This window comes from Ceratotherium simum, chromosome 20 (genome assembly GCF_057802395.1).
Source record: "Ceratotherium simum simum isolate JZ-2026a chromosome 20, ASM5780239v1, whole genome shotgun sequence".
NCBI lineage: Eukaryota > Metazoa > Chordata > Mammalia > Perissodactyla > Rhinocerotidae > Ceratotherium > Ceratotherium simum.
Genome location: NC_141919.1, coordinates 38,529,275 through 38,547,727, shown reverse-complemented (window position 1 = coordinate 38,547,727; position 18,453 = coordinate 38,529,275). Strand labels below are relative to the sequence as shown.

Below are 18,453 nucleotides of genomic sequence, written 5' to 3'. Positions count from 1 at the left end.
AGGAGGAGAGGGGTGGGGACAGAAAGGAGATGTGAAACAGGCTGACAGCTGAGCTCACTGGGTGCTTCCTGGGGTCTGCCTTGGGCACTGGACTCCTGCGCTGGAGGGGCTGCCGCTGTCCAGCACTTCTGGACTGGCTTGCTCTGGCAGAGCTCAGCCACTTGCTCCCCCAGCTGTCAACAGTGGGGGCGGCACCAGGCTGCTGGCAGAATGCTGGGGCCCAGCCCTGGGCCGGCTCTGCTGCCTTTCTGATAGCCCCCTTCCCTCCTAAGACGATAGCTTGTCGTCTCCCTCTCCTCGGGACCGCCTCACCTCCTGGGCAAGCCTGTCTTTCCTCCCTGGTATTTTAGTAAGTCACTTTCCTCCCTGAGATGTTTCCAGAGGGACTGAATTCTGCTCCACTTTGAGGTGGTGTGCACGTGTGGCCCTGGTTGATGGCCTCACCCCCTGGAACCTGAGCCTTCCTTTCCCTGGGAAGGTTTGTTTTCTTGTGTTCTCCACCTACGCCCCTCCGATCCTTCCCCCTGCCATGCCAAACCACAGAACCACAGCATTCTAGTTCAGAATGTGCACAGACTAGACGGTTCTTGAAGATTGGTGCTGATTTGGGGTGTGGACATCTCTGACTAACATGTGTAAGTCTGAACTACTTTCATTGCCCATTGGTACTGAGTGTGGGGAGCTCCTGACACAAAGATGGGTCAGCACCACACGAGGGAACATAGCTCACCCCTCCCCAGTCTATGGAAAGCCATGGGGCTATTTGCCTCAGCAAATAGTGCATAGTTCCCAGTGCATCTGCCTCAGCACTGGGAACGTGATGCTCAGCGAGGCCCTCACTTTGGGGAGAACTGCACTGTGACATTTAACACTGTCCTATTCTTTGCCTCATGCGTTGTCTTCTTCCCTGTGGGGAAGCATCTCCAATTTGGATTGGGTCCAGAGGAAGGAAAAGTAGATCCCCACTCAACTGGGGTACAAATACTGGCTTGGGGCAGAGGAGGATCCAGACTCGAGGGAGGAGGGAGTGAAGGGTATCAGATCCCAAGGGCGTGGGCTCCTGCGCAGTTCCAGTGGGTGCCCGGGGGCTGGGAAGGAGGGAGGTGGTCAGCAGGTCCTTGTTCTGTGAGAAGCAGAGCAGTAAGGGGTGCAGGGGTGGCTGAGTGGGAGGCACTCTGCGTGCTGCTTTAGTGTGAACAGTGCTTTCTCTTTAGTAGTCTCCTCTGGGCACCAGCCAACCTACTGCAGATGAGCTGGGGCCAATTTCACCCAGCATTTGGCCAACAGCACCTGGCTCTCTCAGGGTCAGGATGAAGCCCTTGGGGCACACCCAGCCATCTTTTGTGGCCTGGACATGTGTACACACGTCCTTGCACACATCTTTGTTTGCTTGCATGCACCCAAGCACCCCTGTGAAAATACCCACCTCTGGCCCCAGCTCACAGTCCTTGGGAAACCTGATCCAATGCCCTAGGCTCAGGCTTCGTCCCAGGGACCACCCTCTGTACCCGAAGACCAGTGGGGAACTTGCAGAAGGCTCTTTGGGGAGAGAACGTACTGTTTTCACAAGGGGTGATGTTGCAGCGCTGCCAGTTGGCGGGCCGGGGCCCCCAGGAGCACAGGTGCTCAGGCACAGCCTTGTTGGTGCGGGCATGCACACACTCCACACGCCGGGATTGGAAGCCGTAGTTGCCGCAGGTCGCTGTGCACAGGGTCCACAGGCTGACCCTCCAGTGTACGCTGCAGGCTTCTGACCAGCAGTTCTGGGTACTCACGGGCCTGCAGGAGGAAGGTGGCAGGGTTAGAGTCTGCCTCTGTGGGGGCCAGATCAGGGGGCAGATGTACAAACTATGCTGCAAACCCAAGAATGTCAGGCAACTCCTCAAGAACTTCCAGTGCTACCAGACCTGAGTTCTGATCTCTACTCTGTTACTAAATGGCTATAAGATCTCAGAAAGCCACCTCCTCTGCCTGGGCCTCCGTCTGCTCATCTCTACAATGACTACATCACTGCATGTCCTGAGAATGAGCTCTACCCTGGGCAGGGGCTGGCAGAGGCAGAGCCTGGAGCCAGTCTCAGGGGCTTGGGCCATAGGTGGGGGTGGTGAACCCTCACCGCAGGGAGACATCTACAAAGAGGAATGACAGGGGATGGGGGCCGGATAGCAATGATGGGTTGAGACCCAGGACAAGGGCCCTCCTCTCAGCATAACTTCTAGAGGGAGGTTAACAAGAGCGAGGGGCTGGTGGAGCCCTTGAGGTCTGGTGGCCACTTTGTGGACCTCATCTCCTGCCCACCCTGGGCTAGTGCAGGTATCTTGGGGTATCAGGGCTCCCACAGAGGAAGAGCACCCTTTGCACTCTTTATCTCCAAGAGGAGAAAGCCAAGCCTGGCCCATTCAGCAAGCATAAGGCCATCATTGAGCCATCTACCTCTGGGGAGGCCAGTGGCCTGGGGAGAATGGAGGTGAAAGGGCAGGGCATCTGACCCCAGGGACTGTGGGAGGTTGGAGGAGAAACATTTACTCACCACCATCTTTCTGTGCTATTGACACAGGGGCTGAGGAAGGGAGGTCTGTGACTTTCTCTTACCTTGGAAGGGCACTGCACTGCTCTGATGGCAAGGTGATGCCATCTCGTGTCTGGCAGAACACTTGTCTGTGTTGCACAGCTAGGCGTGGCCCGATGCAAGGCCCATTGCACTGGGAAGCAGAAAACAGTGACAGACATAATGTTAGCCTAGTCAAGGGGGAGGCTGTGACACTCAGGCTGCAGGGGACACGGGATCCTTGTGCAGGGTCTTGTCTGAGGCCCTCAGATCATTCATCTTGCCCCTCTTTGAACCAACTAAAGGACATGCACTGGCCTATTTTCTTTTCTTTGTGGCACAGTGGAATGGTTAGCTTTCCTGTGGTCTGTGAGTGTTCTGCTAGCAAAATGGTAGTGTAGAGCCAGAGAATGTCAGCCCCCTCCCAGATTAACCATATGAAAGATTTCTTGGCATAATGTACTAGGAATGTGGTGGTAAACTTTAGAGCTGAAGACCTCTAAATAAGCCCGCCTTCTCCTGTTCAGTCCAGAAGGTAATTTGGTTTATTGTTTTTTTGCTAAATTCATCCAAGTAACGAAGTCTGTCATTTCTTTCCTTTCTTTGGCTTCACTGGGTGGCTGAACAGAAGTAGACTTAGGTATGTAGAGTTAGTCCCAGCTCATGTTCTGTTGCTATGTGCTAATGGAGATTAAGCTTTTCCCAGAGCTGGCAGACTCTATCACAGTCAATACCCCTACCAACAACTAGGTCTGTAAAATACAAAAGCAGCAGGCCCTTAGCCAACATCTGCTATTTGAGTGGAGTAAGAGGACAAATGTCCCTTGAAGGTCACTTTAGAACAAAGGCTCTTAACTTGGGAGTCTTTGGATTCCTAGGGGTCCACAGGAGAGCTGTTAACCCTTAAAATTACAGTCATATGCTGCATAATGATGTTTTAGTCAACGACAGACAGTATACGATGGTGATCCTGTAAGATTAGTACCATATAGCCTAGGTGTGTAGTAGGCTACACCATCTAGGTTTGTGTAAGTATACGCTATGATGTTTGCACAACGACAAAATCATCTAATGATGCAGTTCTCAGAACGTATTCCTGTCGTTAAGTGACGCATGACTGTACACCAAGAGGTTCCAAGGACCTCAAAGGTTAAGAACCACTGAAGGAGAAGGATTTAAGATAAAAGTAGTCCTCTTAGGTCAGGCAACTCTGCCCAAAGCCAGTTACTGCTCCGCCTGCTGTAGCCGGGTGTACTGAAGTCTTGCCAACCTCAGCCATTTGTCTGACCGAGTGATGCTAGAATGTGTAAACTCAAAAGATAAAGAGATGAGCTCTAAAGGGTCCAGTGTGACACTGTTGTTCACCAAGACACAGGAGGGTTAGGGAAAATGTAAAAATGCCCCCTTAACACCAACAACTGGGAGTTCTTTTTTTTTAAATTGTGATAAAATATACACAACAATTTACCATTAACTATTTTTAAGTGTACAATTCAGTGGCACTAAGTACATTCATGTTGCTGGCTGTACAACCATCACCACTATCCATCTCCAGAACTTTTTCACCATCCCAAACTAAACTCTGTACTCAATAAACAATAACTCCCCATTATCCCCTTCTCCCTGTCCCTGGTAACCACTACTATTTTACTTTCTGTCTCCACGAATTTGACTACTCTAGGTACCTCATGTAAGTGGAATCATACAGTATTTGTCCTTTTGTGTCTGATTTATTTCACTTAAATTAATGTTTTCAAGGTTCGTCCATATTATAGCATGTATAAAATTTCATTCCTTTTTAAGGTTGAATAATATTCCATTGTACGTATGTACCACATTTTGTTCATCCACCCGTCTGTCAATGGACGTGTGGGTTGTTTCCACCTTTTGTCTATCGTGAATAATGCCACTATGAACATTAGTGTACAAATATCTCTTCAAGTCCCTGCTTTCAATTCTTTTGAGTATATACCCAGAAGTGGAATTGCTGGATCATATGGTAATTCTGTTTAATTTTTTGAGGAACAGCCATACTATTTTCCACAGCAGCTGCACCATTTTACATTCCCACCAACAGCGCACAAGGGTTCCAATTTCTTCATATCTTCACCAACACTTGTTATTTTCTGTCTTTTGATAATAGCAATCCTAATGGACATGAAGTGGTATCTCATTGTGGTTTTGATTTGCATTTCCTAACACTAGTGATGGTGAACATCTTTTCATGTACGTATAGGCTATTCATACACTTTTGGAGAAATGTCTATTCAAGGCTTTGTGTTTTGTTGTTGAGTTGTAGTTCTTGTCTGTATATTCGGGATATTAATCCTTTATCAGATTTATGATTTGCAGATATTTTCTTCCATCCTGTGGGCTGCCTTTTCACTCTGTTGATAGTGTCCTTTGATGAAGAACAGCTTTTAATTTTGATGGTGTCCAGTTTATCTAATTTTTCTTTTGTTGTCTATGCTTTTAGTGTCATATCCAAGAAATCATTGCCAATTGTTTTCTCTGCCCTATGTTTTCTTCTAAGAGTTTTATACTTTGTTTTTTTTTTTTGGTGAGGAAGATTGGCCCTGAGCTAACATCTGTTGCCAATCTTCCTCATTTTGTTTGAGGAAGATTGTCCCTGAGCTAACATCTGCGCCAATCCTCCTCCACCTTGTATATGGGACACTGCCACAGCATGGCTTGACGAGCGGTGTACAAGTCTGTGCCTGGGACCCGAACCCGTGAACCCCGCGCCGCTGAAGTGGAGTGCACGAACTTAACCACTACGCCACCAGGCCGGCCCCAAGTTTTATACTTTAACTCTTATGTTTAAGTCTTTGATCCATTTTGAGCTAATATTTGTATATGGTGTAAGGTAAGGATCCAACTTCATTCTTTTGCATGTGGATATCCAGTTTTCCCAGCACCATTTGTTGAAAAGACTATCCTTTCCCCATCGAATGATGCTGGCACACTTCATTTGACCATACATGCAAGAGTTTATTTCTGGGCTCTCTGTTCTATTCCATTGGTCTGTATGTCTGTCTATACCAGTACCATACTGTTTCAATTACTGCAGCTTTGTAATAAGTTTTGAAATCAGGAAGTGTGAAACCTCCAACTTTGTTCTTCTTTTTCAAGATTGTTTTGGCTATTCAGAGTCCCTTGAGACACCATATGGATTTTAGGATGGGCTTTTCTAGTTCTGCAAAAAAAGTCTTTGGGATTTTGATAGGAATTGCATTAAATCTGTACCTCAATTTGAGTAGTATTGACATCTTTACAATATTAAGTTTTCCAATCCATGAACACAGGATGTTTTTTCATTTATTTGTCTTCTTTAGTTTCTTTTAGCAACATTTTGTAGTTTTTAATGTACAAGTCTTTCACCTTCTGGGTTTGTTCCTAAGTATTTTATTCTATTTGGTATTATTATAAATGGAATTGTTTTCTTAATTTCCTTTTCATATTGTTCATCATTCATATATAGAAATGCAAGTGATTTTTTGTGTTAATTTTGTATCCTGCAACTTTGTTGAATTCGTTTATTAGCTCTAAGAGTCTTTTTTTTTTGTAGTTGTTTTGGGATTTTTAGGGTTTTTACATATGAGATCATGTCGTCTATGAACAGAGATAATTTTACTTCTTCCTTTCCAACTTGGATCCTTCTTCATTCTTTTTCTTGCCTAATTGTTCTGAACTTCCAATACTATGTTGAATGGAAGTGCAAATATTGCATCCTTGTCTTGGTCTTCATTTTAGGGGAAAAGTTTTCAGTCTTCACTATTGAGTATGGCATTAGCTGTAGGTTTTTTATATACAGTCTTTATTATTTTGACATAGTTTCTTTCTATTCCTAGTTTGAGTGTTTTTTTTTTTTAAATGTAACACATTTTTTTTTTTTTTTTTTGCAGAGAAAGATTTGCCCTGAGCTAACATCTCTTGCCAATCTTCCTATTTTTTTTTTTTTTGTGGTGAGGAAGATTGTCCCTGAGCTAACATCTGTGCCAATCTTCCCCTATTTTGTATATGGGAGGCCGCTACAGCATGACTTTGATGAGCAGCGTGTAGGTCCGTGCCTGGGATCTGAATCCACGAACCCTAGGCCACCAAAGCAGAGCATGCAAACTTAACCACTATGCCACCAGGCTGGCCTCCTTTTTTTTTTCCCCCCTCCCCAAAGCCCCATTACATGGTTGTATATCCTAGTTGTAAGTTCTTCTAGTTCTTCCATGTGAGCTGCCACCACAGCATGGCAACTGACAGACGGGTGGCGTGGTTCCGCGACTAGGAAATGAACTCAGGCTGCCAAAGTGGTGAGAGCTCTGAACTTTAACCACTAGGCCATCAGGGATGGCTCCTGTTGAGTGTTTTTATGATGAAACGGTGTTGAATTTTGTCAAATGCTTTTTCTGCATCAATTAAGATGGCCATTTTCCCCTTCATTCAGATACTGTGATACATTATAGTGATTGATTTTCATGGTGCATAATCTTTTTAATATGCTGCTAAATTTGGATTGCTAGTATTTTCTTGAGGATTTCTGCATCAATGATTAGAAGGGAGATTGGTCTTTAGTTTTCTTTTCTTGTGTCTTTGCCTGGCTTTGGTAGCAGGGTAATGCTGGCCTCATAGAACAAGTTAGGGAGTGTTAGCATTCCCTTCCTTTCAATTTTTAGGAAGAGTTTGAGAAGGATTGTTGTAAATTTTACTTTAAATGGGTAGAATTCACCAGTGAGGCCATATGGTCCAGGGCTTTTCTTTGTTGCAGGTCTTTGATTACTCATTCAATCTCCTTACTAGTTACAGGTCTATTCATATTTTTACTTCTTTATGATTTGGTCTTGGTGTGTTGTGTGTTTCTAGGAATTTGTCCATTACACCTAAGTTATCCAATTTGTTGGTGTACAATTATTCATATAACTCTCATAAAATCTTTTAAAAATATTTCTCTAAAAGCAGTAATGTTAGTACTTTCATTTCAGATTTTAATAATTCGAGTCTTCTGTTTTTTTCTTAGTCAGTGAAGCTAAAAGTTTGTCTATTTTGTAGATCTTTTGGTTTCATTGATTTTCTCTACTCTTTTTCTATTTTTCTCTTTATCTCCACTCCAGTCTTTATTTCCTTTCTTTTACTAGCTTTGGGTTTAGTTTGCTCTTCTTATTTTAGTTCCTTAAGGCATAAAGTGAATTTGTTGATTTGAGATCTTTCTTTTTTAATGTAAGCATTTATAACTATAAATTTTCTTAGCACTGCTTTCTCTGCATCCCACGTTTTCACTTGTCTCAAGGTATTTTCTAATTTCCCTTATGATTTCTTCTTTGACTCATTGGTTGTTCAAGAGTGTGTTGTTTGAGTTCCACATATATGTGAATTTTCCTGTTTTCCTTGTGCTACTGACTTCTAGTTTCATCCATTGTGGAGAAGAGAGACTTTGTATGATTTCATTCTTTTAAAATTTATTAAGACTTGTTTTGTGACCCAACATGTCTGTGCTGGAGAATGTTTCATATATTCTTGAGAAAAATGTGTATTCTGCTGTTGTTGAGTGGAGGGCTCTGTATTTATCTGTTAGGTCCAACCGGTCTATAGTGATGTTAAATTCCTCTATTTTTTTATTGCTTTTGTTTGGTTCTCCTGTCCATTATTGAAAGTGGGGCATTTGTTTCTTTCTCCAATTCTGTCAATATTTGATTCATGTATTTTGGATCTTTGATGTTTATGCATATATGTTAATTATTATATCTTCTTGGTGTATTGACCCTTTTATCAATATATAATTTCCTTCTTTGTCTGTTGTAACAGTTTTGACTTAAAATTTACTTTGTCTGATATTAGTATAACCACGCTAGCTCTCTTTTGGTTACTATTTTTGCATGGGATATCTTTTTCCATCCTTTCACTTTCAATCTATTTGAGTCTTTAGATCTGAAGTGAGTCTCTTGTAGACAGCTTAGAATTGGCTTATTTTTTAACCTATTATGCCAATCTATGCCTTCTGATTGGGGAGGCTTTGTTTCCATTTACGTTTATAGTAATAACTGATAGGATGGACTTACTTTTGCCACTTTGTTTTATGTATGTCTTATAGCTTCCTCTCCCCTCTATTGTTGCCTTCTTTTGTGTTTAGTTGATTTTTTGTAGTGACGTTTTGATTCCTTTCTCATTTCCTTTTGCATGTAGTCTATAGATATTTAATTTGCGATTACCCTTGGTATTACATTTAACATCCTAATTTGAACTGATACCAACTTAACTTCTACCACATACAAAAACTCTCCTCTTATACAGCTCTTTCTCCTCCCCCCACTTCATGTTAATGATGTAAAAATTACATCTTTATACATTGTATATCCACTAATATAGATTTATAATTTTTCTTATGCATTTGTTATTTAAACTCTGTAGAAAGTAAAAAGTGGAGTTACAAACCAAAATTACAATACTGATTTTTATATTTGCCCATGGAGTTACACTTACTGGAGATGTTTATATCTTTATATAGCTTGAAGTTACTGTCTAGTGTCCTTTCATTTTAACCTGAAGGTCTCCTTTTCATGTTTCTTGTAACCAGGTATAGTAGTAATGAACTCTCTCAGTGTTTATCTGGGAATATTTTAATTTCTCCCTCATTTTTTGAAGGACAGTTTTGCTGGATATGGAATTCTCAATTGATAGTTTTTTTCTTTCAACACTTTAAAGATATAATTCCACTGCCTTCTGGCCTGCAAGGTTTCTGCTGAGAAATCAGCTGCTAATCTTATTGAGGATCCCTTGTAACTGGTGAGTCTCTTCTTTCTTGTTGCTTTCAAGATTCTCCGTCTTTAAGACAATTTTGATTATAATGTGTCTCAATGTGGAGTTTATTCTACTTGGAGTTGTTGAGCTTTTTATATTTGTAGAATCATGTCTTTCATCAAATTTGGGGTGTTTTTGGCCATTATTTCTTCAAATAATCTCTCTGTCCTGTTCTCTTCCGTTTCTGGGACTCCCACAACATGTATGTTGGTCCCATTTTCTTCATTTTTTTTTTCTTTCAGCTGCTTAGACTTGACAATTTCAATTGTCCTGTTTTTGGGTTTGCTAATTGTTTCTTCTGCCTGCTCAAACCTGTTGCTGAACACCTCTGGTGAAAATTTTAATTTAGATACTGTATTTTTCAGCTCCAAAATTTGTTTGGTTTCTTTTTATAATTTCGATCTCTTTTTTGATATTCTCATTTTGTTCACACATCATTTTTCTGATTTGCTTTAGTTCTTTATCCATGTTTTTCTTTAGCCCTCTGAGTATATTTAAGGCAGTTGTTTTCAAGTCTTTATCTAAAACAGTGGATGCCCTGTTTCTTCAGGGATAGTTTCTGCCACTTTATTTTCTTCCTTGAATGAGTCATGTTTTCCTGTTTCTTTGCATGGCTTATAATTTGTTTTGGAAAATTAGGCATTTGAGAAAACAGTCATCTATCCCAGGCTTTGTATACTGTCTCTGAGCCTCACCTCAGGGATCAGCCTGAGGTGAAAGCTTAAGGTGTTCTAAGGTCTTTTCTGAGCACATGTGTTGCCTGGGCCTGCATATGGCTTTCTCAATTCCCCAGTATACGTGGCTGCTTTGGAACATTTTAATTTCCCACAGAGTCTCACCTCAGGATCTCTTCATGGCTTTAGATGGTCTATTAAGTGTATCCATCTGTAATCTCTTACCCCAGGTATCTGGAGGTGTGTAGTCCCCCTGCAGCTTTTACAAGTAGTGGCTGACACATTTCCTCCCTTGAGATCTGAGTTAGATGAGACAGAGATCAGTCCTTCAGGTAGCCCTCTGACAGGTTAGAACAGTACAAATAGGATTTTCTCTGCCCTCTACAGTTTGAGGGAGGGAAATGGGCTGCTGTTGCCTCTGGGCCAAGACTGCACTAGGATGGGGAAGAATGAGTGAAAATGCCAGGGAATTCTCTGTTTTGAAGGTGGATTTTTCTTTAGTGGGTGTTTGCTTGGCTGATGTAGACCTTTGACTGTTTATCAGAGATTCTGTAAGGTTAGTCCAGCCAGTTTATGATTGTTTTTTGATGTTTCCATGGGGGAACAAGAACTTAGAGCTTCCTAGTCTGCCATTTTGCTGATGTCCCTTGACCACAACTGGGACTTCTTGAAGGAGTGATCTGTCCCCAGCAGCCCTATTTCCTCCACTCTTATTTGTACCTTTACTCATTGCTGGTTTGACTTCAGTGCCAATTGCCATACTGTCCATCAGTCAAGTTCCATGGGGTCCTGGCCAATGCTTACTATATCTTGTTTGTCCTTTCTGATGCATTTTGATATACCACTGACCCTTCCTTCTTTCTGGAAACAACCCCTTTGTTGGTCTCTGTGAATACACTTTCCAAGTTTTTTTCTACCATTAGGTTATTTTTTTCCTCCTCTTCCTACAGTTCAGTGTTCCCCAGGGTTCTGCCCTATGCTTTTTCTTCATCTCATGCTTTCCCTCCCCTTGTGTTATACTACCCATGACTCCTAGCCACCACCTGTCTACCGATGACTTTCAAATTGATAGTGTTTTAGAAGAGAGCTCTTTTAAATGCCAGATCTATATATCCAATTGTTTAATGAACATGTCTAACTTGGATGTTTCACAAACGTCTCATGCTAAACATGTTGAAAACAATTTCTTATCATTCCAGATATCCAGTGGATCACTGAAGCCATGTGAATCACACTTTCATAGTATCTCCTCCCCATTTCCACTGCCTTCGTTCTGATCAGCAAAATTTCTCACCTAGATTAGGTTTCTCTTTCTTCAGTCTTGTCCCTACCCAATTCAATTACTATATTGCTGACAGAATAAAGTATATATCTGATCATGTAACTCGGATCATGACATTCTTGCTTAAAAATCTTTCTAGGTACTTCCCCACTCCTGCCCGAACAAAGTGGTATTGATAATAAAATCCAAACTCCTCATACAGCCTACAAGACTTTTCATAATCTGACACCTGTTTTCCAGCCACATTTATATTTCTATCTCTCACCTAATTCTCCTGAAAACATTCTGGGGCTGCTTTTGCCTTCGTTCCTTCACACATGCTTTTATGGAACACATTCCCCATCAAATACAGGTGCCTCATAAATGTATGTTGGGTTAAAAGAAGGAAGTGAATTATTACAAGAAGCCAGGTTGTTAGAGCTGAGAAAGTGGTCTTAGTTCTACTTAGACTAAAATCACCATGGTTTTCTTAGACTTCAAAGAAGTAGGTAGACGAAGGAACAGATATTTGCATGACACTATTTCAAAAGGACTTTCTTGTCAGAAAGTACCACCATTTTCATTCCCACAGGAGTGGAATGTGGAGGTTTGGGGGGCATCTATAGTTTGAAGCACATCCCAACAAAATCACCAATAGAAAAATATCAACAGGATTGTGAGATCAAGAAATTCCTTGTAATTTGTAATGCTTCAAGCCTTGCTACTCTTTAAAGTGTGGTCTTGGGCCAATAGCATTGGCATCACTGAGAGCTTTTAGAAATTCAGCATTGATGAACACAATGAGAACTTCAACAAATAAATAGAAATGATAAGAAAGTACCAAGTAGAAGTCACAGAGCTGGAGAATAACTGAACTGAAAAATACACTAGAGGGGTTCAGCAACAAACCAGATGAAGCAGAAGAAAGGATCAGTGAACTCAAAGACAGGTAGTGGAACTCACCCAGAGGAGCAAAAATAATGAAAAAAAGTGAAGATAGCTTAAGGGACTTACGGGAAAATATTAAGCAGATCAACATTCACATTATAGAGGTCACAGAAGGAGAAGAGAGACAGGGGCAGAAAACTTACTTGAAGAAATAATTGCTGAAAATTACCCTACCCTGGGGAAGGAAAGGGACAATCAGATCCAGGAAGCCCAGAGTGTTCCAAATAAGAGGAACCCAAAGAGACCCAAGTTAAGACACATTATAATTAAAATGTTGAAACTTAAACACAAGAAGAGAATTTTAAAAGCAAGAGAAAAACGACTTGTTGCAGACAAAGGAACTCCAATCAGACTATCAGCAAATTTTTCAGGAAAATTTTTGAATATATCATGTGACTCCCTTCTGGCCTGGAAAGCACTGGAAAATAAAAACCCAAAACTTCCAACCAAGAATACTCTACCCAGCAAAGTTATATTCAGAACTGAAGAAGAGATAAAGAGTTTTCCAGACAAGCAAAAGCTAAAGAAGTTTATCAGACTAAACTGGCCCTAGAAAAATTTTAAAGGGATTTCTTTAAGCTGAAAAGAAAGGATGCTAATTAGTAACAAAAAACATATGAAAGTATAAATCTTGCTGGTAAAGGTAAATATATAGAAAAGGTAGTGGATTAATCACTTATAAAGCTAGAATGAAGGTTAAAAGACAAAAGTAGTTAAAAATACCTATAGCTATAATAATTAGTTATGGGATGTACAAGATAAAAAGATGTAAAATGTCACATCAAAAACATAAAATGTTGGGGGGAAGAGTAAAAAGGTAAAGCTTTAGAATGTGATCAAATTTAAGGTGTTATCAACTTAAAATAGACTGTTACAAATATAAGTTGTTAGGTGTAAGCCTCATGGTTACCATGAGCAAAAATCTATGGTAAACACACAAAAGATAAAGAGAAAGGAATCTAAGCATACCACAAAGGAAGAGAGCAAGAGAAGAAGAAAGGAACAGACAGCAACTACAAAACAGCCAGAGAACAATGAACAAAATAGCAGTAAGCACATACCTATCAATAATTACTTTAAATGTAAATGGACCAAATTCTCCAATCAAAATACATAGAATGGCTGAATAGATAAAAAACCAAACCCATCTATTTGCTGCCTACAAGAGATTCTCTTCAGATGTAAGGACACACACAGGTTGAAAGTGAAGGGATGGAAAATGGAAACCAAAAGACAGTGGGTGTAGTTATATCAAACAAAATAGACTTTAAAACAAAGACTGTAATAAATGACAAAGGGGTCAATCTAACAAGAGGATATAATATTTGTAAATATCCATGCACTCAACATAGGAGCACCTAAATATGTAAAGCAAATATTTACAGACCGAAAGGGAGAAATAAACAGCAATACAATAATAGTCAGGGACTTTAATACCCTGCTTACATCAATGGATAGATCATCCAGAAAGAAAATCAATAAGGAAATATCAGCCTTAAACAATGTTAGAACAGATGGACTTAACAGATATCTATAGAATACTCCATCCAAAAGCAACAGCATACACATTCTTCTCAAGTGCACATGGAACATTCTCCAGGATAGTTCATATGTTAGGCCACAAAACAAGTCTTAATAAATTTAAGAAGACTGAAATCATATTAAGCATCTTTTCCAACCCCAATGGTATAAAACTAGAAATCAATTATAAAAATAAAACTGGAAAATTCACAGATATGTGGAGATTAAACAACATGCTACTAAACAACAAACAGGTCAAAGGAGAAATTAAAAGAGAAATAAAAAAAATACCTTGAGACAAATGAAAATGGAAATACAACATTCCAAAACTTATAAGATGCAGCAAAAGCAGTTCTAAGAGGGAAGTTCATAGTGATAAATGCCTACATCAAGAAACAAGAAAAATCTCCAACAACCTAACTTTACACCTCAAGGAACTAAAAAAAGAAGAGTAAAAAAGCCCAAAGTTAGAAGGAAACAAATGAAATAGAGACTAAAAAGATCAGTGAAACTAAGAGCTGGTTCTTTGAAAAGATCAGGTCTTACATTCAAGTCTTTAATCCATTTTGAGTTAATGTTTGACAAAACCTTTTATGAGGCCAGCATTGCAGTGATACCAAAACCAGACAAGAATGCCACAAGAAAAGAAAATTACAGGAGGGACATAGATAAAAATTCTCAAAAAACTGGGTATAGCCCATAGCTAACATCATATTCAATGGTGAAAAGTGGAAAGCTTTTCCCGTAATATTATAATATTATAAAAAAGACAAAGATGCCCACTCTTGCCACTTTTATTCAACATAGTATTGGAAATTCTAGCCAGAGCAATTAGGCAAGAAAAAGAAATAAAAAGGCATCCAAATTGGAAACATAGAAGTAAAACTGTGGCTATTTGCAGATGACATGATATTGTATACAGAAAACCCTAAAGACTCCATCAAAAAACTGTTACAACTAAAAAAAAAAATTCAGTAAAGTTGTAGGATACAAAATCAGTATATAAAACCCTGTTGCATTTCTGTACACTAATAACGAACTATTAGAGAAATTAAGAAAACAATCTCATTTACAACTGCACCAAAAAAAATAAAATACCTAGAAATAAATTTAACCTAAGGAGGTAAAAGACCTGTACATGGAAAAGTAGGACATTAATGAAAGAAATTGAAGAAGATACAAATAAATAGAAAGTTATTCTGTGCACACGGATTAGAGGAATTGTCCATACCACCCAAAGCAATCTACAGATTCAATGCAATCCCTATCAAAATTCCAATGACATTTTTCACAGAAATAGAACAAACAATCCTAAAATTTGTATGCAACCACAAAAGACCCCAAACAGCCAAAGCAATCTTGAGAAAGAATAAAGCTGGAGGCATCACACTCTCTGATTTTAAACTATATTACAAAGCTATAGTAATCAAAACACTTTCGTATTGGCATAAAAACAGACACATAGATCAATGGAACAGAATAGAGAGCCCAAAAATTAACTCATGCATATATGGTCAATTAATTCACAACAAAGGAGCCATGTATATACAGTGGAGAAACGATAGTCTCTTCAATAAATAGGTGTTGGGAAAACTGGACAGCCACATGCAAAAGAATGAAACTGGACCACTATCTTACACCACACACAAAAATTAACTCAAAATGGATTAAAGAGTTGAATGTAATATCTGAAACCATAAAATTCCTGGAAGAAAACATAGGTGGTAAGCTCCTTGACATTGGTCTTGGTGATGATTTTTTGACTTTGACATCAAAAACAAAGGCAACAAAAGCAAAAACAAACAAGTGGGACCACATCAAACTAAAAAGCTTCTGCACAGCAAAGGGAACCATCAACAATATGAAAAGGCAACTTACTGAACGGGAGAAAATATTTGCAAATCATATATCTGACAAGGGGTCAATATCCAAAATACATAAAGAACTCATACAACTCAATAGCAAAAAAAAAAAAAAAAAAAAAAAAAAAGTTGAAAAATGGGCAGAAGATCTGAATAGACATTTTTCCAAATAAGACATACAGATGGCCAACAGGTACATCTTGAAAACATGCTCAACATCACCAATCATCAGGGAAATGCAAATCAAAACCACAATGAGATATCACCTCGCACCTGTCAGAATGGCAATTATCAAAAAGACAAGAGAAAACAAGTGTTGGCAAGGATGTGGAGAAAAGGGAACCCTTGTGCAGTGTTGGTGGGAATGTAAATCGGCGCAGCCACTATGGAAAACAGTATGGAGGTTCCTTAAAAAATTAAAAACAGAACTACCATAAGATCCAGCAATTCCACTTCTGGGTTACTTATCCGATGAAAATAAAAACATTAATTCAAAAAGATATATGCACCCCCATGTTCACTGCATCATTATTTACAATGGCCAAGATATGGAAACAACCTAAGTGTCCATTGATGGATAAAGAAGATGTGGTATATATATACAATGGAATATTATTCAGCCATAAAAAGAAGAGAATCTTGCCACTTGCAACAATATGGATAGATCTTGAGGGCATTATGCTAAGTGAAATAAGCCAAACAGAGAGACAAATACTGTATGATCTCACTTATATATGGAAATCTTAAAAAAAACCAAAAAACAACCAAGCTCATAGATACAGTGAACGTATTGATGGTTGCTGGGGATGGGGGGGTGGGTGGGGGGGGTGAAATGGGACAAAAGGTACAACCTTCCAGTTATAAAATAAATAAGTCCTTGGGGCCGGCCCTGTGGTGCAAGTGGTTAAGTGCACGCGCTCTGCTACGGCGGCCGGGGGTTCGCTGGTTCGGATCCTGGCCGTGCACCGATGTACCGCTTGTCAAGCCATGCTGTGGCGGCGGCCCATATAAAGTAGAGGAAGATGGGCATGGATGTTAGCCCAGGGCCAGTCTTCCTCAGCAAAAAAAGAGGAGGATTGGCAGATGTTAGCTCACGGCCGATCTTCCCCACAAAAAAAATAAAATAAAATAAAATAAATAAGCCCTGGAGATACAATGTATAGCATGGTGACTATAATAATACTGTATTGCATATTTGAAAGTTGCTAAGAGAGTAGATCTTAAAAGTTCTCATCACAAGAAAAAATTTTTTTTGTAACTGTGTATGGTAATGGATTAAATAGACTTGTGATCATATTGCAATGTATACAAATATCAAATCATTATATTGTACACCTGAAACTAATATGTTATGTCAATCATACCTCAATAAAAAGAAATTCAGCATCCAAAGCTCTACTCCAGACCTGCCATATCAGAATTTGCATTTTTAACAAGATCCACAAGTGATTCACATTAAAGCTTAAGCTATACTTGCCTCGAGGGTTTTAGAAGAAAGAAGGCGGTGAGAGTTGTTTGAGGGGAAGGAAGGAGGAAAGACCTATATTTCTCTCTGTTAGGAAAAATAATCACTGAAAATGATCAATGTGCACCGTATGTCCCCTTGAATGACCTCAATGACACAAGGCAGAAACATCTCCCAAGTGCAGCCAGATCTGTTCCCAATTGTAATTCACAAACTGCCAATAAGCCTTGAGGGCCCAGAAGCAGAGCTGCCTTGGGCTGAATGAGAGCTATCAGAAGTGGGCTTTTCCAGGTTGGGGAAAGATGATATCCCCCAGGAGGGGAGCAAGGGGGAGCTCATGCCTCTTTGATTATGAAGCACATACATTAGGTCACTGGCAATAAGAGGGGCTTGGCAGAGGCGCCAGAAAGGAGCCTCCAGCTGAGCGTGTTGATTGGCCAGTGTTGAGCATTACCACCTGGGACACAAAAGGCTTATGCGTTGCAAGTGAACTCTGTTGCTACATTTCTCCCAAATAACATTTGCTCTTCATTAGTGATGGCCACAGTGTCTTATAATAGGAAGTGCCAAGTGATTGTTTTCCAAAGAACATACCTTGGGCTGGGGATGGGGAGACATGAATGCAGTAACAAGTAGATAGCCAGTTCCAAAATGTTTCAGGGGCCGGCCCCGTGGCTTAGCGGTTAGGTGTGTGCACTCCGCTGCTGGCGGCCCCGGTTCGGATCCCGGGTGCGCACCTATGCACCGCTTCTCTGGCCATGCTGAGGCCGAGTCCCACAAACAGCAACTAGAAGGATGTGCAACTATGACATACAACTATCTACTGGGGCTTTGGGGGGGAAAAATAAATAAATAAAGTTAAAAAAAAAAAGTTTCAAGTTGCTAACTGCACCCAAACATTGTCACATTAGTTCATACAGTTACACAAAGAATTAAGAACCTTGTGGTTGTTTTGGGGTATCCCAGCAGGCGAAGCTTAATGGTATGGTTCAGACATCAACCAATCAGAAACTATGCCTGACCAATCAGAATGGCCATCCTACCACTTAGCGTCAGCCTCTGACAAGCCACAATTACCACACGCTTGGGGGGTACCAGCTGATTATCATCCTGGCAGTCAGCTCTCAGATGCTCAGTAGGTCTCCCATAGGTTTTGAACACAGACTTTGGGAGAAACAGCGTATATGCAATTATATTTCACCCAAGAATCACACCGGATTTTTTTTTGGTGCCAACAACATTCTAAAGCAGTGGAGTGGTCAGCTGAGTAGGACAACTCTTCTTTGGCTAAACAGAGGCCTGATCTACCCACACTGGGGAAAACCTAGGCCTCTCATTACAACAGGAGTTCCTGACTGGTGCTTAGTCTCGCCTGGCCCAGAAAT

The 18,453-nt window shown here is 40.4% G+C and overlaps 1 protein-coding gene across 4 annotated transcripts in view; it reads right to left on the bottom strand.

The window, feature by feature from the left end:
* ADAMTSL1 (ADAMTS like 1) overlaps positions 1 to 18,453 on the bottom strand; it is an 862,240-nt gene that overhangs the window by 850 nt on the left and 842,937 nt on the right. For 2 of the 4 annotated variants that reach the window (XM_087444657.1, XM_087444659.1), the window contains 2 exons: positions 2,593 to 2,702; positions 1,559 to 1,779 (listed from right to left, as the gene is read on the bottom strand). In XM_087444657.1, the coding sequence (XP_087300783.1) occupies positions 1,559 to 1,779; positions 2,593 to 2,702 (331 nt within the window). Of the gene's footprint in view, positions 1,780 to 2,592; positions 2,703 to 18,453 lie in introns of all 4 variants that reach the window. The other 2 variants (XM_087444656.1, XM_087444658.1) reach the window with 1 other exon arrangement.